This window comes from Planococcus citri, chromosome 5 (assembly GCF_950023065.1).
Source record: "Planococcus citri chromosome 5, ihPlaCitr1.1, whole genome shotgun sequence".
NCBI classification, from domain to species: Eukaryota; Metazoa; Arthropoda; class Insecta; order Hemiptera; family Pseudococcidae; genus Planococcus; species Planococcus citri.
Genome location: NC_088681.1, coordinates 35,869,057 through 35,887,559, shown reverse-complemented (window position 1 = coordinate 35,887,559; position 18,503 = coordinate 35,869,057). Strand labels below are relative to the sequence as shown.

The following is an 18,503-nucleotide window of genomic DNA, read 5'->3' as shown; positions in this document are numbered from 1 at the left end:
GGGGTAAAGTAGTTATGTTTTTGAAGTCGATTTTTTTAAAGTGAAACTTTTTTTTAATAATTAGAAAAAATGAAATAAAAAACAACAAATAGTCAAAAAATAAAATTACATTGAAAAAAATTAAGAAATGATTAAAGTTGAAAAAATATGAGTGATTTTTATTTGATGGAATCATATAAACGAGTTAGGTACAGCATTTTCTGGACCTTTAGTCATTCATCGACCACCTGAATAGCACTATTCTTGACCAATCTGCTAAAAGGGAAGTTTCATTGTAAGCAACAAAAAAATCATTACAACCCTCTAATAAAGCAAAAGGGCCTACAAAACAGCCATTACTTTGGGAAATACACCAAAGTTTACACGCACCATACGCAAAAGGGCAAACCCAAAGAAACGCGAGTTCGAGAGGGTAGAGAAATCCCTCGTTTAATATATAAATCTTCATCGAATTCTGGACAAAATAATTCATTGTCTTCATTTGGTAACATTTTTGAACTGAGCGTAGAGAATGCAAACAAGTAAGGGGAGCTTTAAATGAATTCAACTGCATTGAAAATATGTATTTGTTTGTATACAAGGACCACTTTGCTATTCATAGCGGAATTCTTTTTCCGCATACCTCAACAAAGGGTAAAAGAAGAAAATTTACTAGCCAAGTGGGCTCGAACACGAGTAAATATTTCATTCATGACGTCACACCCTGCGGTCGCGTAGGCATAGTCTCCTACTGTACCGAACACCGCCACCATCATCCTCCTGTCTTCGATACTATGGCTAATGAGTTGCCTATCGAATTCGCCGTAAATACGAGTACCAGGCTGATTTTAACTCACGAGAACACTCCCACACCTACATAGCTGGATGTCACTAGGCGGTCATTTTAAAGATGTATCACGAATGCTTAATAATAAACGAATTAATCCCAAGGCGCTTGTAGGAACGTGATGTTTACCTCTTTTCATAATATCAAAGGTAATGTTGCTGCCGTGTTACGAGTAGGTACACGAAGAATGCGCAGACGAGCAGGGTCGCGAACGAAATACCCCCCTTTAGGGATCTCGTCCGCGTTTGTTTTCACGTAACAACTCGTTAAACTCACATTTATCATTCATCACCGGCGTAACACGGTGGCACGATGACGCCACCGATGGTTAATATTGTAATTCATTAACAATGTGTTCGTCTCCATGTAGTACACGATATATAACTGACCACTAGGTATTTTTCTCGTTCATTGGTTTGCCTCAACGTGGTAAATTTCAGACAAGATGAGTTACAGTTACGATGATGGTATTGCTATACTCGAGTTCGTGGTGTCTAACCCCCTTCCTTTAGAAAATGACAAGTGTGGTAAAGTTGACAAAATTGTACGTTGGGCGACGTTATCACGACATTCATCTGACATCAAGACGTGTCTTTCCGTCTGCATCGTATCATGTCTCGTGTAAACTGTTGAACTAACTCTTTCATTCGTTGTTTTCAACTTTGATATAGAGACAGTTACATTGAACTGTGTGTTTTTTTTCGAGAAGTTCAACAAACCAAATTTTTAAACCGAAATCCCAGATTCTGCCAATAATAGAAACTACAAATATCAGTTCAGCTACAGTTCCTTAATTATGGTACGGAAATATGGTGATTTTTTTTTCAAAATTTTGCACCGTGCGAAAAAAAGTGTTAAGTGGATATTGATAAAATTCAGTGCAAACCTTTACTTTGAGTTGAAAATAGCTCAGAAACTTTTTTTTAGCTCCGGTGGCGCCTCTAGAGGGGAGATGTGAGTCCTCAAAGAGCGAGAATTTTCGAAAAATTCATCGTTTTTTCGCTCTAGCCTTTACTCAATCTGTTTTGGGAAAAAATGGTCCAGAATCAAAAAACAGTATTTGAGATTCTGAGTCGTCCAAGGCCATTGCCATCAAAATCCATGTCCACTTTTAGGGTTCCATTGAAAGATATTGGTAGTTTCTGAAACTGGGGAAACATTTTGGAATGCAGTTGTGCCAATTTTTTGGGTCATAATAGCAAATTTAAAAAAATTGAAAAAAATTAAGTAGTAAGTAAGTGGTAGTCAAAACTTTATCAATTTTTTTGGTTTTTCAAAATTCGCAATCATGACCAAAAAATTGGTACCACTGCATTTCAAAATATTTTCCTGATTTTAAAAATGATATTATGTTTTGAGATATTTCTGAAGAAAAAATTTTCAGAACATGAATTTACCCAAAAATGAACGGTTTTCAAATTTTCAACCACTCAGCAGAACCACAAACGTGGTCTTGGATTTTGATTGCAGTCACCTAGATTGACGCAGAATTTCAAATAATATCTTTTGGACGCTAGGAGGCAGGAAAATTTAAATCTGAGATACACAGATGACACCACAATACTGGCTAAAAACATCGAGGACATGAAGGAGACCATGGGCAAGATTGAACAAGTTAGCCTAGCCAGGGGTCTGAAGGTGAACAAATCAAAGACCAAGATGATGATAATAGACAGGGTGAATGACAACCAACCTGAGCTGCTAGGAGCTGCGAGAGATAGATGGAATAGAAGTGGTACAAAGCTTTGTATATTTAGGCTCCCTAATAAGTAATAACCAACAGTGGAGGTTCAGAAGATGAGATAAGAAGACTTGCATCAATTGCAAAAACAGCTATAGGAAAACTCGACCAAATCTGGAAAATCCATGGAATCACCAAGAGAACAAAATTAAAGCTTGTAAAAACGCTCCTATTCTCAATATTCCTATATGCCTCGGAGATGTGGACAGTGAAGAAAACCCTATTGACAAAAAAAATTATGCTGAAAAGCATGCATAATAGTGTGTGATTTTGGACTGGTGTAAAAGCGTGCATTATCACGTTAAAAATGTACATTTTCGAATGCTAAACAGAAGCAATCTAGCAACCAAGTATTTTCTAAAATGCACCACGGAGTAAAAATTTTTCCAAGTCCAAAAATTGATAACATTTATGCAAAAATAACCTCTAATCATTTAAGCTCCAAGGTGGCTAAGGGCTAGTTGCACCATCATGGTTTAAACTCGGTTTAACGCTAAACTCGGTTTAAATACAAATAAAAATTGTTGGCCATTTTTTACCATACCAAAATTTGTATTGATACGTCACTTAAACTTGGTTTAACTTGATTCGAATTTTTTAATGGTGCAACTATACCTAAGTGAGTTAAGCAGTCACACATCGCAGAAACCTGGGTTCAATCCCCACACACGCCGGAAATTTTTTAATTTTTTTTTTCAATTTTTTTGAAAAAATTATTTATTAGAATGTCTTAAAATTCACAATTAATCGGTAGATAGTATTGCCTGTGAGTTCAAGCAATTTTTCTGCTAAAATTTCCGCACTTTTTGTACATACTTTTAGTTTCCTTTTAAGCATGCTATTGACTGGCTGAATAGCATGCAATTTTTTGAAAAAGTGCAAATTTACGCATGCGTGTGATATGCAAAAAAGCATGCATTTTAGCATGTTGTACCCACAATTTTTGTCAATAGGGAACAGACCAGAGACCAGAGCCGGATAGATGCATTTGAAATGTATTGTATTGCTATAGAGGAATGCTTAGAATCTCATTGACTCAGAAAAGAACAAACAGGTCAATACTGGAAGAGCTAGGTGTGAAAGATAGACTCAACGCCATTATATGGAGGATCCTGAGATATTTCGGACATATAGTGGGGCAAGACAACCTAGAGAAGCTGACTGTACAAGGACAAGCAGAGGGAAATAGGTCGTGTGGGAGATCACCCACAAGGTACATGAACCTTATCAAAAAGGCTACAGGGCTCACCCTTAGGGAATGCACTAGACAGGCTGAAGACAGAGAAGGTAGGAGGCAGCTGATTGGAGAGGCTCCATAGTCATGATGCTCGGATATGAGTGAATGATGAAGAAGAAGAATTTTTCTCAAAATAGGTTGGGTAGAGACCAGACTGAAAAAATAACAATTTTTTCAAAAATGTCCCCTCTTTGAGGACCCATATTTCCCCTTCAAGGGCACCTCTGGAGCTGAAATTTTTTCTGAATGACTTTCAACCAAAGATGAAGATATTTATTAAATTTTTGATCAAACTCTTTCTGTTTTTGTGTTTTTTTTTCGCAGATCACCAGGTAAATCTTGAAAAACGCCCAAGATTTCCCAAAAATCGAAAAATTTATTCTATGTGTTGAAGATGTAGATGGATCGTTGTTTTTCAGATTTTCTTTCGTTCTATGTGAGTTTCATTCCAAATATCTATTTTCAAGTGGGAAATTCTCCATGTTTTTTTTTCTGGGGTTGGGACTATGAGATTCATTAGCCCATGTTTTAAATTTAGGATGAAGTTGATGTAGGTATGTACTTAAATTTCTATAGAAAGGAACCAATTAACTGAAACAATTTTTCATCAGGATTGCTCAATGTATTAATGTTCGGTAAATTAAATTACTATTACTTTTCTGCCAATTGCTGGTATTTTTTAGAGTAAGTTACTTGTAATTTTTAATAAATTAGTGGAAATTTTTGGTAAACTACTAGCGATTTCTCCAAACCTGCACGTACAAAACTACCAGAATACTTATGCGATTTGTAAATATCTTTAATCACTCAGTATAACCTTAGAAGTGGTTTCGAATATTAATAGCAATAGTCCAGATCGACGCAAAATTTCAAATATGTACATACTATCTTTTGGAATTTGATAATTTCTCCTAAAACAGGTTGAGTGAGGGATAGAGCGAAAAAACCACGATTTTTTCAAAAATACCCCTTCTTTGAAGACCCATATCTGCCCTCCATGAACACATCTGGAGATAAAAAATTTCTCAAGTGCTTTTTAACTCAAAATGAACGTTTCCGCTGAATTTAGTTAGAATCCTTCGTAATTTTTTGCACTATCTACCCTAATCTACAGTATCTTAAGCTTATAGGATTTTCAGATAGGTACCTACCTAATAAACTAGACAACCACCAAGCAGATATGTAGGTACTCAAGTCATAGCATTTAGTCAACTTGACAAATTTTGTTGAATTTCAGGTGTTTGTTGTTGCTCTTTTTTTTTCAAAGGTCATTTTGCTCGACAGTAAAAAAAATATTACACGTATTTATGAAACTTGAAACAAAAAAGAGAAAAAAACCACAATACCAACGAAAAAAAAAAACTAATGAAGCATTAGGTACTACGATGAATTCTCTCTTATTTCCTAGCTCTTCCTTTTCTCATTAAAAAAAATATATATACCTACCGAGCTATTTTTTTTGCAACATTAATTATTTTTTCGTTACATTTTTCTATCCTTTATTCATAACTTTTGTACAATTTGACCGTTTGGAAGAGCCGACTCGTATAAATGAATTAATGTTTTAAAAAATGCCACCTCGTTAATTTGATGGATTAAGGATTAAAAAATTTCATTTCGATACCCAGAAGGTATACACTTTTTTTTCGGGGGAAAATACTGGCAGGTAGGCGCTCACGTAGCGAAGATTATTTATGCAAATGTCACCGGTTAACGTAATAGCAACCTCCGGGGATTAATAGATTAAGAAAGTACGCGCTAACTGTCACGAAAACTAGCAAAATGGAATGCGAATTTTTCAGTTTCATTTTTTTCTAGCGAGACGAGCATCGTATCGTATCCGCTTCGTCTGCAATTCACTTCGGCCCGGTTAGGTAATTTTTCGTAAATAAATTATCCGATGCCAGAACGTATAGGTACATATACTCGTAGGTATAGGTGTGTGCCTTCTTGTATAGAATGATATGTGCGACAACCGAGCCAGCTTTCAACACGCCGCTGTGAAATCTTTATTAAGATTGCTCGACTCGAGAAAAACATCTTCGTATTTTTCGAATTAATTTCACCATCGAGCAACGCGAAGAACTGCAATGCCCTTGGTTTTTAGAAGAGAGGTGACTGGGGAAAACAAGACGATAGCTGAGGTGATTTTAATAAGAAACGAAATTCGTTAGGGTAAGATTTATTTCAAGGTTTTGGAACCTACAGAGGGAAAGAAATACAGGGTTCCTTAACATTGACGTAAAATGTGGATGTTGTGTACGTTGCGGGTACCTACTACCTACCATTCGCCTTCTTCGTCGTCGTCGACAAAATAATATTCTCGATTTTGCGGCGTTGTATCCGAAATTTAAAGCGGAAATGGATTAGAACAATTTTCCACGCCACTTACGCGAACAGAAGAAAACGTTGTATTTTTGAATCACGGCTGCTGTCGTCCTGTCTACCGGTCGCCCTTTTTCATTGCTGCCTTTCCCAAAAAAGCAGCTTGACATTAAATGACTCGAATCGATTTCCATTTGTATGTATTAAAGCTAGAGAAAGGTAAACGACATTTGTAATCTCAAGTACTATTATAAGTATTTTCTTCGCTAAAGGCAAATTGCAAGGCAGAGTAAGATTTAATTATACTTAGGAATTTAAGGGTCTTTAGAGTTTTAGGGTGAGTTATTTTCAATCTGTTTTACAAAAATTTAAAAGACCTCGACAAAAATTTGTGCAAATAATCATTAAAAATTGTCAACAACTTCTATAATTTATGTATCTAAGTTTAGAAAAAATTGTATGAAATGAGGCAAAGGTACGTATGACGTTAAGGTTCAAAGCTTAAGAAGTACAGAATTTAAGGTTAGGTTACATAGTATTCTGGCTCATTGAAAGACCATAGGGATGATACGAAGCCTAAACAGATACACAGTACACGACAAAGATGCAGTAAATTGGGCAGTCAATAGGAGGGAGGTGTACTTATGGTACTCGTACAAATGGTATGGTATATTGTACCCAGTCACATTGTGGGGACCCTTTTTAATTAATACCTTCGTTTGGTTAATGGTCCATCTTAATCGTCTGACTAATGTTTGAGTTCGGTTTAGGTGTGGTTAACGAATCGCAACCTTCAAGCTTTTTTGTACTGCGCTGTCTTGGCGAAACGCTGAAAAACCACTAGAAAAAGCCGCGGCTGGGTAAATAAATCGCATAAAAAGGTGATAAATTACCATTTAAACGAGTTAAAGAAGTATACGCGTAGCTCGCGTACCGCTCGCGCCCGACTACAAGGTGTTCGAAAAATGTTGTCTGGTAATTATGTAGCGAAAAAGGAGTCGGCTGGGCTTCCGTTTTCGAGTTTAATCTTGCCGAAAATAGGCCGTCATTTGTTATTTTAATCGTTAGAAATGTTCGTTATAATGAAAATTTTTACTACCCTTGAGTTCCGCGGAGCTCGTTCCATGTGTACTATATTATATAACCGGCGAGAATAACGCTGAAAGAGAAAGAGAGAGTCGCCCTTAAACGAACGATTAGGCGCATTCGTTCGAGATTCAAATTTACTACACGACGACGAGTTCCCATCTTCCTATAGTATAGTGTAGTATACTATATTCTTTAATATATAACCAGAGAATTCCACTTCGACGTAGTAATAGTAGGTAGTAGTAGTAGTAGTTGTAAAGAAAATATAGTCTTTCGAGACGCTTCAAAGCAACCGTACAAATTGTCAAGTTACCGAGTAATTGAAAACGAGACGTAGTTTGGATCTGACTGAATCTCTGTTTGTTTGTAGCTTCTCAATCATTCGACGTAATTATGAAATGTAAACTGAATTCTCGGATGAAATTCTCGCGCAGTTCACAATATACAAATTAGTTGGCGTATGCAATGAAATAAATGCCAAGTTTTCATATATACCTGCGTAGCTCGTATTATATGGCAATTATAACGAAGTTATCTATACCTATTCGCAAAAATTCATCCTTTTGATCTTAATACGTATCTCTTGCCTTTATATCATCATTTTTCAAAGCTTATTGATTACGTCGAAGAAAGAATTACGCGTATTGGGGCTTTTCAGGAAGAAGTGAAAAATTGAACGAGATCATCGCGTATTTTTTCATCAGATAGATTCTTCAATGAAGCAAAAGAAAATCAACACTTGAGAAATTGTTTTTGACGGATAAAATAATTTTTAGGCCAGCCAGGCACCTCTCAAAAAAACTGATGGAAATAAAATCTCGTACGGTGTGAAATTTCTTATCATTATTTAGAATTTAATTGGGTAGGTACTCGTAGGTGGGACGCTTACAAGATAGGTATCCCAACTGACAGAAAAGTTTTTGAACAAAACAAAGCTAAATCAAAGGAGCATTCAAAAACACATCACCACTTGATCATTTTGGCAGCAAAGTGCATTTTTTTGATTTTTGCTGAATTTTTAGCGTCACCACATCGAAATTGGGAACGGCGATCCTAAGAATTTCTTAGGATCCAATGATTCAAACTGATTCGAATCGCCAAAATGAAGCGATGATTCGTGATCCGAAAAATTTAAAAATTCGTGTTATTCGTGATTCAAATTATTTTTTCCCCTTTCTATTCAATTTTTAAACGTTTGCCAACTACTCGATAGTTAAGGGGTAGCATTTTTATTTTAAATTCCATGTTTAATATGTCTCAATTTTGATCAAGTACATCATAATTTAGGTAGTGAATTTGCCTTCCTATTCGAAAATAGCGTCAGAAAAAGTAACGAGAGGAGTGAGGACAACACGAGTGACTTTTTTAAAAATTGCTGTTCACGATTCAAAAAAATGACATGATTCGCATCATTTTACAAACGATTTGTAAATTCCGAATTTGAATTCGACTCATGATTCCTGATTTACATCAATTATTAGATACACGATTCTGCCCACTCCTGGCTCCAGCAGATTTTTGAAGGTTGAAATTCCCATAAATTTTTTTCTTACAAAGTTGAAATTCTCAAGTTTTGTGCTCTAATTTCAACATACTATGCATCAAAGGTGGTTCCAATCCGTTCTGAAAGCCTTTAGCATTTCTTTGGAAATTCCAGTTGAAAAAAAAACATAAAATCTATCCAAATCTGAAATCAACTTTTGCACGTATTTTCGCTCCCAGTTTTTCATTAGTTCACAATAAGCATTTCCAAGTTTTGCAACATTTTACTCTACTTTTGAAATACTTCATCAAACCTCAAATCAAGCAAAAGCAATTATAATCAAACCAATTTTTGACAAAATTGAAAATTATGTTTTTGAATAGGTAATTGAAAAGATAATGCACATTATTTTGCTCAAAAGGCAGGTTAGTTACCTATCGGAAGAAAAACGTGAAAATGGCCCTTGATGGTCTCTGTAGCATTTTTGTAAATTTGGAAGAATTTGTTTGAAAACTCCAAAAATGAAAATTTGATTGGTAAGTATATTTCTTCAGTTTTTGGGGAATTGAAAACATTTAATGCTTTTAAAAAATTTTTTATGTGATTCTTCATATGTTTTCACGATGTTTTATGCAATTTTCACAAGTTGAATTCTGCGCAATTTTCTTAAAATCTTATGAGATCTGTGATTCGAATCGCATTTGAGCCAAAACCGGATGAATGGATGAGTGAATGAAGCAAAAAAATGAACGAGTAAATAAATTCACGATTACATTTTTACAAAATCCAGCGGCAATCCATCGAGCAACTTTCCAAACGAAAAAGAAACTGCAAGAGAAAACTTGCAATGTCATCGTGTCCTTCTCAAGAACAAAAAGTGAAAGTTTCAAGTCTCGCATCAACTTTCACACAATGACCTAACAAAAAAACCACCCTTTCCTTACGCTACAGAAAGATATCACGATACTGAACAGCGCTCTTCAAGTTTTCAAGCACGTCTTCCATAGTGAAAGGGCAAGTCGACTAATCATCTTCTTTTCCCCCATATTAAACAAGTATAAGTATGTGTTGATGAGAATAGCGTTGAAGTATAAAATTAGAAAAAAAAGACAATACGAAAATGTTCTCGCAGCTTTTGAATTATTAGCAGGAATGATGCTATGGCGTGTCATGAAGGGTAGCTCTAGCTATGCTCCAACAAACTAACAGCATACATGGTAAGGGTACATTTATACACTGTGACGATATGGGTGTGTGAACGAATTCCCAACATGATTTAGTTTTGACAAGACGGTTTGGCGCGCACAATGTGTTTAATTCAAACGCCGAATAGTTTATCAAAAGCTCGTCGCCTTATTTAGCTTATCTAATTTGTGACAATCTTCGGCACAGGTACACGACGTCGTGTTTAATGTATTATTAATTGAAATTGTTACCAGCGCAAGCGCCACATTATATGAGGTTTAATTTGAACGTTTTCTCTGCTATTCAACTCATACCGTATCTAAGTATGTATTTACTCGTAGGTAGGAATAGGTATTATGCTACTATTTGAGTGTAACTTTGATACAGAAATGTTAACGGGTAAGTATTTCGTATACCTACTCTTGTCACTTTTAATATCTATTTTGTCAGTTGAAATAGAACGATGTAAAATACGAGCGAAAACATTGCAACGCAGATAAAACTTTTGCACAGGTTCGGGGCTTCTTTCTCGTTTTATATAGCGTACGTGTGATACGGATATACGGGTTGACGTGTTTGGGAATAAGAGTCGCGAATGCGTGCGACTTTAAATGCAATCTACGATAAGTGTTTGGATCCGCGTACGAAAGGCTTATGTATTAGAAATTTCCGAAGGTGGCTTGTGCGCCAGGCGCCGCGCCAGGCCTGGTAATATAATTTAAACGGCATCTTTGACGTGATCGGATTTATGTGGTTGGTGGTTATTTCGCGGATTAAATCGTATCAGGTAGTTTTATCGATCAGTCGGATAACCCTTCCTTTCTATCTTTTTTTTTTTTTTTTTTTTTTTTTTTTTAACAACCACGTTTTGTGATATTGGTTTATTTTTCAAGTTTCTTGTGTCGCTGTCGATGTCGGTTACCTATTTTATGTGTTCAGAATTCTATTGTAAAGCAATGCAAAATTATTGATTTTTCGTAGCAATTAAAAATTTCCTTCTATTTATAAAACATACTCATAACAACTTAAATCATTGGTGCTTGATCTAAAAATGAAAATTATTCTGTTTGCACTTCTGCTAGAAATAAAATTTTTGATCTCTGATTTATTTTCCAAAATTCAAAATTGATCCAATTTCCGATGAAAAAAAAATCAAAATTTGATCAAATTGAGGAAGAAAGCTGAAATTTGGCCATTTCCCCACTTTTTCATCAATAAATTGATTAATGATGGTTTTTGAGCTAATCTGAAGCCTCCTGCGGGTTTTAAAATTTATATAACTGAAAGGACGAGCTGCGATAAGGCCATTTTTTGGGCCTGGACAGTTATCGACTGAACCACTCTTAAAATGTTGTAATGAATGTCCCAAATACGAATCCGTGGTTAGTTAACCCAAAATGTCCATTTTTTGGGATCCAGGGGTTCACAAAGTTGTGAATAATAGAAAGAATCTTAGGAACCACTGGGCACTGAGTATCATTTTCAAAAACTTTTATAGCATAAAATATCTATTTGAACTCGATAAGTGTTATGCGAGGTGATTTTCTTATTTCCGACCATCGGGGACAGAAAGGGGGGGGGGTGTTAAATTTTTTGAAAATTTTGGAACCACCATTTTGAACCTACCTCTTTGAACCCCACTAACAACGTTTATCGAGTTTAAATAGATATTTTATGCTAAATAAGTTTTTGAAAATGATACTCAGTGGTTCCTAAAATTCTTTCTTTATTCACAACTTTGGGAACCCCTGAAGCCCAAAAAATGGCCATTCTGGGTTAACTAACCACGGGTTCGTATTTGGGACATTCATTACAACATATTAAGAGTGGTTCAGTCGATAACTGTCCGGGTTTAAAAAATGACCTTTTCGCAACTCCAACTCCTCCTTTACTTTCCAAAAAATTGAGGCGATATTTTAATGTATAATCACCCTGGTACCTACATCGAAATTTACAATTTTTTTTCATTACCATTAAAAAAAATATGACACCAAAAATAATGGTAAAACAGCAATTTCAATAAAGTTTGGTTTTTATTAATTTTATAAAACGGAATTTAAAAACACACATGTTAACCTGTTTTGTTTTAAAAACCAGATGTGACCAACTCTTCATGGAGAAATTCCCCCTTCACTTCCCATATTTTTTTTAGAATTTATTGAACTTGAACATTGGCTTTATTTGGTGAACAACTTGCTGTCACAAAATCAAATTTTCACCATGAAATTCAGTTATGGTAACCTAATGTTATTTTGAGCTCTCTATAAAATTCGAATTTTTTATGTCGGCGATTTTAAACAAATACCTCAATCGAAGAAAAATAATGGTAAAATTGAGAAAAATTTTAAAAAATTGGGATTATTTGTTGGGACTTTGAATGTCATGAAAACAGCTGTTGAAAATGAATACTTGAATGGCATTGTAACTTGGCAAAAATTCCGTGAAAAATCATTGAAGTGAAATTGCTTTTTAGTTTTTAACGATGTTTTTTCAGTTTTCATCAATTTTAGTGCAATTTTATTGATACTTGATCAAATTTTTGACAATTTTCTGAGACTTTTATGGCAATTTTTCTGTGTATTGCATTTTATGTGATTTTTGTTCAATTTGACTAAATGTTGAGAATATTTTTGGCCACTATTTTATTCAGTCATTTTATACACTTTTATTGAATTTTGCTTGACTTCTACAATGTTCTACTATCAATTTATTCATCATCAAATTTGTTTTCACATTTCTGATCATTTGTTCTCTCTTGTGGAATATTGCTCAACTTTTGCGATGTTCTATTAATTTATTATAAATTGTTTTCATGACATTTTTATTCGATTCGTAAAAATTTTTTCCAATTTTCGCTCGATTTTTCCATTTTATTGAATTTTTTCCACTTATACAATGTTTTATCAAAATAATTTATTCATTATCAATGTTTCCCTGACACTTCTAATAATACATTTTTAAGCAATTTTCCTAAAATTCAAAATTTTTTTGTACTTGATTTTGAGCACTTGTATGACATTTTCCTCAAGTGATGTCGTAATTCTGAAAAATGATGAAGATTTAAATTCTAAAAAATCATTATTCCAAAAAAATTCAAAAAGTTTTTTCTTCTCAAAAATTGATCAAAATTCATAAAACAACACAGGTAATATTATTTATGAGTAAAAAATTTACTTTATACCTAACACTTTTTATAAATTCTGCCTAATTTTCAAGGTGAGCTTGTATGTAAGTATCTAGTAATTCACATCGATTTTAAAGAGGTTTCAGCTTTCTAGCTCCAACTAGGTAAAATGTCAATTTTTTTCATCTTTGCCTCTTTGATCACTAAAAATGCCTCAAAATTTTGAGAATTCAAGTTCAGGCACCTAAAATTTTGACTTATAGTGAGGCATTTCTGCATATTCTTTTAATCTAAACTTTATCTGGACACGAAATTCATTACACTGTTCAGTAAATTATCACTACTTTTACAAGTACATATTCAATAATTTCCACCCTTTTAAAAATTGATTTTCATTTCATAATAGTTAGGTGGGTATTTAATTAAGTTTCAATAAAATCCAGAAAAAAAACTCACCTTCCATAATCCGGCCCCACATTTGGAACATACGATGACGAAGCATTTATAGCATTACTTGGAATTCCTCCAGATTCCATACCTAACGGAGCATCGCATTCCCCTGTAAAATAAAACAGACAAAAAAAATATAAACAACAAATACCTTTCGATCGAACCTAAAATGAATAACCTTTGTTATTTGAAATATTATTCGTTCGACAAATGCGAAATATTCAGCAGTAGATTCGCGATAGGTAGAAAGTAAATCATAAATATTTTTCATCTCAACAGAACAAAATCAAAACGTTACCTATAGAAAAAAAAATACCTACCTATTCGTGGAAAAATTTGTATTCACCCAATAACACGATATTTATATCTAGAGTATACGTATTGTGCATCCAATCCCTCCCACTCCCCCAGTTCACCAACCATTTCACCCTGTAATACCTACAACAAATTTGGTGCGAGCGTGGGATGAGGCATGCATGGAAGAGGGGACTCCAGAACACCAAAAAGCATAGGTTTTCTCTCCCTTAATGGATTAAACGCTAAATTATCTTTATTACCGCATTCGTTGCAATAAAAATAATTGATTCTTTTATCTCGCTAGGGTGCATATTTAACACTGTGTAAAATTGATTAACGAGACGTTAGAATACATGCATTTGTAGTACCTCTTCTGGTGGAAAAAAGTACAGAAAGAGTGAGAAAAAAAAATGATTAACTTAAAGACGCGTGACTTCGGTGTGTAGGGTGAACTGTTTAACGGTAGATGATAAATACCGGAATGAATGGCGAAAAAGTAATTTCACCTAAGATAAATGGGATACAGAAGGTGAGGCGAGAGAGGATGTGACGCGGCAAGAATCTTACTTATCTTATGCCGAATGTTTTGGAAAAACTGAAAAATGTACATTGTACAAACGTGACTAAGAGTTTACCTCATCCCATCTCGTATATTTTTTTTTTTTTACTCGCCACATCTCCACTATGGCGTTTACTTTTCCAACTTTTATTGATAAAATGCACAACGACGTGCAATTCGCTCGAAACACAATTTTCCACGCTGTTCTTCTCGCGTTTTTGGCAAATTTCTTATTCGGAAAGCTTTTTAAAAACAGCGTTTTTCGAGCTTTTTCGCTTAGTGTGGCCTTTAATTGAAAGTAACTCGCGAAAATCGCTTCGTTACGCTCGTTCGAGCGTTAGTTTTGTGTGAAAAAATTTAATACGTCCGATGCGAAAATCGTGATGTTTTTTTCCAAACAGAAACCCTTTTCGTTCCTCTTACCCCCTTTACCTTCGTATTGTTATAGAGCTAAACGACGCAATCGGACATTCGTCATTACCGCACACGAGAGAGCTCACTTCGTTTTCAACATATTTTCCTTATTTAAACCTAAATATTACCCGATCGATCATTGTACTAAGTACAAAAATAAGAAAAATTTTCCAACGTTAAGCTGTTGCTCTTTTTTTTCTTTTTTCCCTTCTTCTTCTCCTTGCTTTCTTTTTTTTACTGAATATTAAAACGTCCCCGTATTGAATATTAATTCTTGCCACTCTACTACTATGACGACCAGAAAAAAAAAGGCTATAAAGTGAAAATACATACTTACAAAAAGCACCATCTGCGAGTACCTAAATTAACAAACTGCGATAATTATTGCCATATAAATAAAGGCGAAAAAAGCCCCTCACTTTGAAATAGGTCACAGTGAAAACTTGTCATAAATATTTATTATTCATAATTAAAGAAAAAATTCAAGGTAGCGCGACATAAAAGCTTCTATATATATTTTCACCGCGAAAAACAGAATGACTTATAGTGGTACGTTTTTCTTTCTCAGTATCCATTTAGGTAGTTTTTTACGTTTTTTTTTTTCGTTTCTACTTCTTAGCTGTTATGCTTTTTTTTCTCTCCATGGAACTTAAGATCTTTCAGTTCTTAACTTCTATGAGAGAATTCCTACCAGAAACGTAGGTAGGTAGGTACGTGAATATTTACTATTTGACTATACCTATGATGAAAAAGAAATTTAAACTTGATACTCTAGGTTTAGGATGCTTAATACCATCTGTGTCATGTCACCCTACCGTTCTTCAAACGTTCTTCCTTTCCGAGATGTTTCATTTTTAATGAACTTTCTCCTGTAAATGGTAAACTCTCAGTGGTGTTTCTATACACATTTATAAACGTGAAGTGTCACCATAAATGATGCGTACAAATTACACGTAGATAGGTCTAGGTACCGAGTCTGCATAATTAATTTCATTGTGTTGGCTTTTTGAGTTGCGTTTTCAAGTGGAATTCCTTGATGTATGAGCAACCACAACGATACGATTTAATTTAATCGAGTATTAAAATGAGAAACGTCTGGCTTTTCAAAATGTCGAGAAAAATATTCTTGAGGAGTTTTGCCCCTTTTTTTAAATAGAAAGTGGATTTTTAGACTTTTTTCGATGCATGTTTTAATAATGTGAGTAATCGCTGGAGTTCATCTTGATTGACCAGAGAAGCTAAAATGTGTAGTGTAGTTTTGGGGCTTGACTCTGCATCCCTTCCATCAGAAAAAATTGGGGTACCGTGAGGTTTAGAAAATCAAGAATGAGGGAATTCTTCAGTCAATTAGAGAAATTCGCCGCCAAAAAATTTGGGCAACTCTGAAAAACACGTAGCATACCTACTCATTTCATAGGTACCTACCAATAAAACATCAACTTAAACTAGAAATGAAGTTGTGTTTTTCGATCTAAATTTTTTTCTGACGCCAAATGGCCGGATCCGGCTAATTGGGTATTTAGACGGCTCTCCGGGCTCTCTCTGACCAAAATTTGAGCTTTTAAAGTTCATTAGGTGAGATAACGGTAACACTATAACTGATTTTTTCGAATTTTCCAATGGCATGTATACTTAAGCAACCGCATGGGTAAAAAAATAGATTTAATTCTTAATGACAATTTCAGATCTGGCCGAATGTCTGGAATTTAATGCAATTTTTTCCAAGTTCTCAAAAGTCAGATCAAATATTGCAAAATCAAATAAATGCTCTAAGTATAAACATTGTAAATTGATATAAGTATTTTTTCAAGTTTTTAAAAGTCTCGTGTCATTTTTTGGGCAAAATAATGCACTTCGTATTTACGGCAAACTGGTTAGGCAATTTTATTAACACTCCAGAAATTATTTTTCCACTTTTGAAAGTGGGTTTCGTCTAATTCCAGGTCGCCGAGTCCGTATCTGCTATTCATTTGAGTCGTATAGGGCGCATGTTTCTGTGAGAAATTGCGTCTATCTCACAAACTAGGTACCTACGTACAAGTTAAAATGTAAAATGAACGTCATTTTCGTGCTCAGCGTCCTCAAATTATTCAGAAACGTCATTGATCGCTTTTCGCTGGCTTAATCTCAAAAATGGCCCATAGCAAATGAGAGCAGGCTACAGTCTTGTCTGGCCTCTTAAAGTCATTGACTGGCTTGTTTGGCTTTTGGAGGACGTTCGGAGTCCTGTCTCGTTTCCCAAGGTCATTGACCTCTCCGTCTGGCTATTGATGGCTGCTTGGAGCCCGTCTGGCTTCCAAAGGTCATTGACCTCCTAATCTGGCTCTTGAGGACCAGCTGGAGTCTTGTCTGGCGTCCTAAGGTCATTGACCGGTCTGTCTGGTTCCTGTAGACCATCTGGCTTCTAGTCTAGTCAAGTCTCCGAAGGTCATTGACCTCGTTGCCTGGCTTCTGAACGCCGTTTGGCGTCCTGTGTGTCCTCCTAAGATCATTGACCAAGCTATCTGGCTCTTGAAAGCTGTCTGGAGTCCTGTCTGGCCTCCGAAGGTCATAGACCCGTTAATTGTCTGGCTCTTGAGGCTCGTCTGGAGTCCTATCTGGCTTCCAAAGGTCATTGACCTGTCTGCCTGGCTTTTGAAGGCCACCTGGCGTCCTGTGTTTACTTCGAGTTTCCTTTTCCCCGTTCCAAAATTTTGAAATACAAATATTCAAGTACATAATATAGTATTAAGGCAACCGGCAACTATTAGGATAGCCTGAATTTGATAGTCTATGTTAATTGGATCGGTGCATTCATTGAAACTGAAGTTTTCAATGTTTCCAAGAGAGGTCATAAAAAATTCATCGAATTGTACATTATGGGTCAATTCCTCTCCCACCACTACCCCGAGATAACATCTTTTAATAATATTTTTCAGATCTCAAATGAGGTATCCTGACAATACAGAAACACTTTCAAAGTGACTTTTAATCAAAGTATTTTTTTCCAGTCCTTTTGTGTTTTTCGTGACTAGGCACTTCTCTCTCTGATTTCCAGTCACCCTGCCCTCCTTCCCCACAACTCTGCAAATTCTTTTAAAAAATTCATCTCATAAATAATTCGTCAAAATGAAAATATGTATCTATCTATTTACAATCAAATTTCTCTACAATTCCATCGTATTACATGTTTATTGGAACACCCTGAACCCAATCTAATTTTCATTTATCTAGGTTTTATTCAACTCTTTTCCTGTTTTATGAAAAAAAAAAAAAAACAAAAACAAACCGTATGGCAAACAAAACTATACCTACAGAAGATGGATAGCATCAGATGAAACAATACAAATATCCGAAATAAATTCACATTTAAAAAATTCATCTGTAAATCGTCACCATTTAATGCGAAACTCCGGTTGAAAAATTTATCGCCTTGATTTATAAACGTGCATATGTTCTCGCACGCATACAACTACATTTTTGATTTTTTTTCAACGTATAAAAAATAACAATTTCCGCGTGTAGCAGATTTTTCATCTACGAGAAACGAATTAGATATACATACCAGAACGTTCTAAATTCAAATTTTTACCAGCGAGCGGTTTTTTTTCTGTGGCCAAAAATTAAATAAGATTTATACGGACGCACACGATTGTGGGTACCTTTTTAGATTATACATACCTACGCATACGTAAATGGTTGATTGAAGGGAAACGAGCTAGTATCTAGAATATGGTGTAGGGTAGACGTATAAAATGGAACAGACCGAGGATAGAAAAAAAAATGTAAATTAA

The 18,503-nt window shown here is 35.0% G+C and overlaps 1 protein-coding gene across 4 annotated transcripts in view; it reads right to left on the bottom strand.

Annotated features, from left to right (window-relative positions):
- The window catches only part of LOC135849053 (discoidin domain-containing receptor 2-like), a 285,224-nt gene that overhangs the window by 25,655 nt on the left and 241,066 nt on the right, over positions 1-18,503 (bottom strand). For all 4 annotated transcript variants that reach the window (XM_065369197.1, XM_065369194.1, XM_065369195.1 and 1 more), the window contains exon 3: positions 13,467-13,569. In XM_065369197.1, coding sequence (XP_065225269.1) covers positions 13,467-13,569 — 103 coding nt within the window. The remainder of the gene's footprint in view (positions 1-13,466; positions 13,570-18,503) is intronic.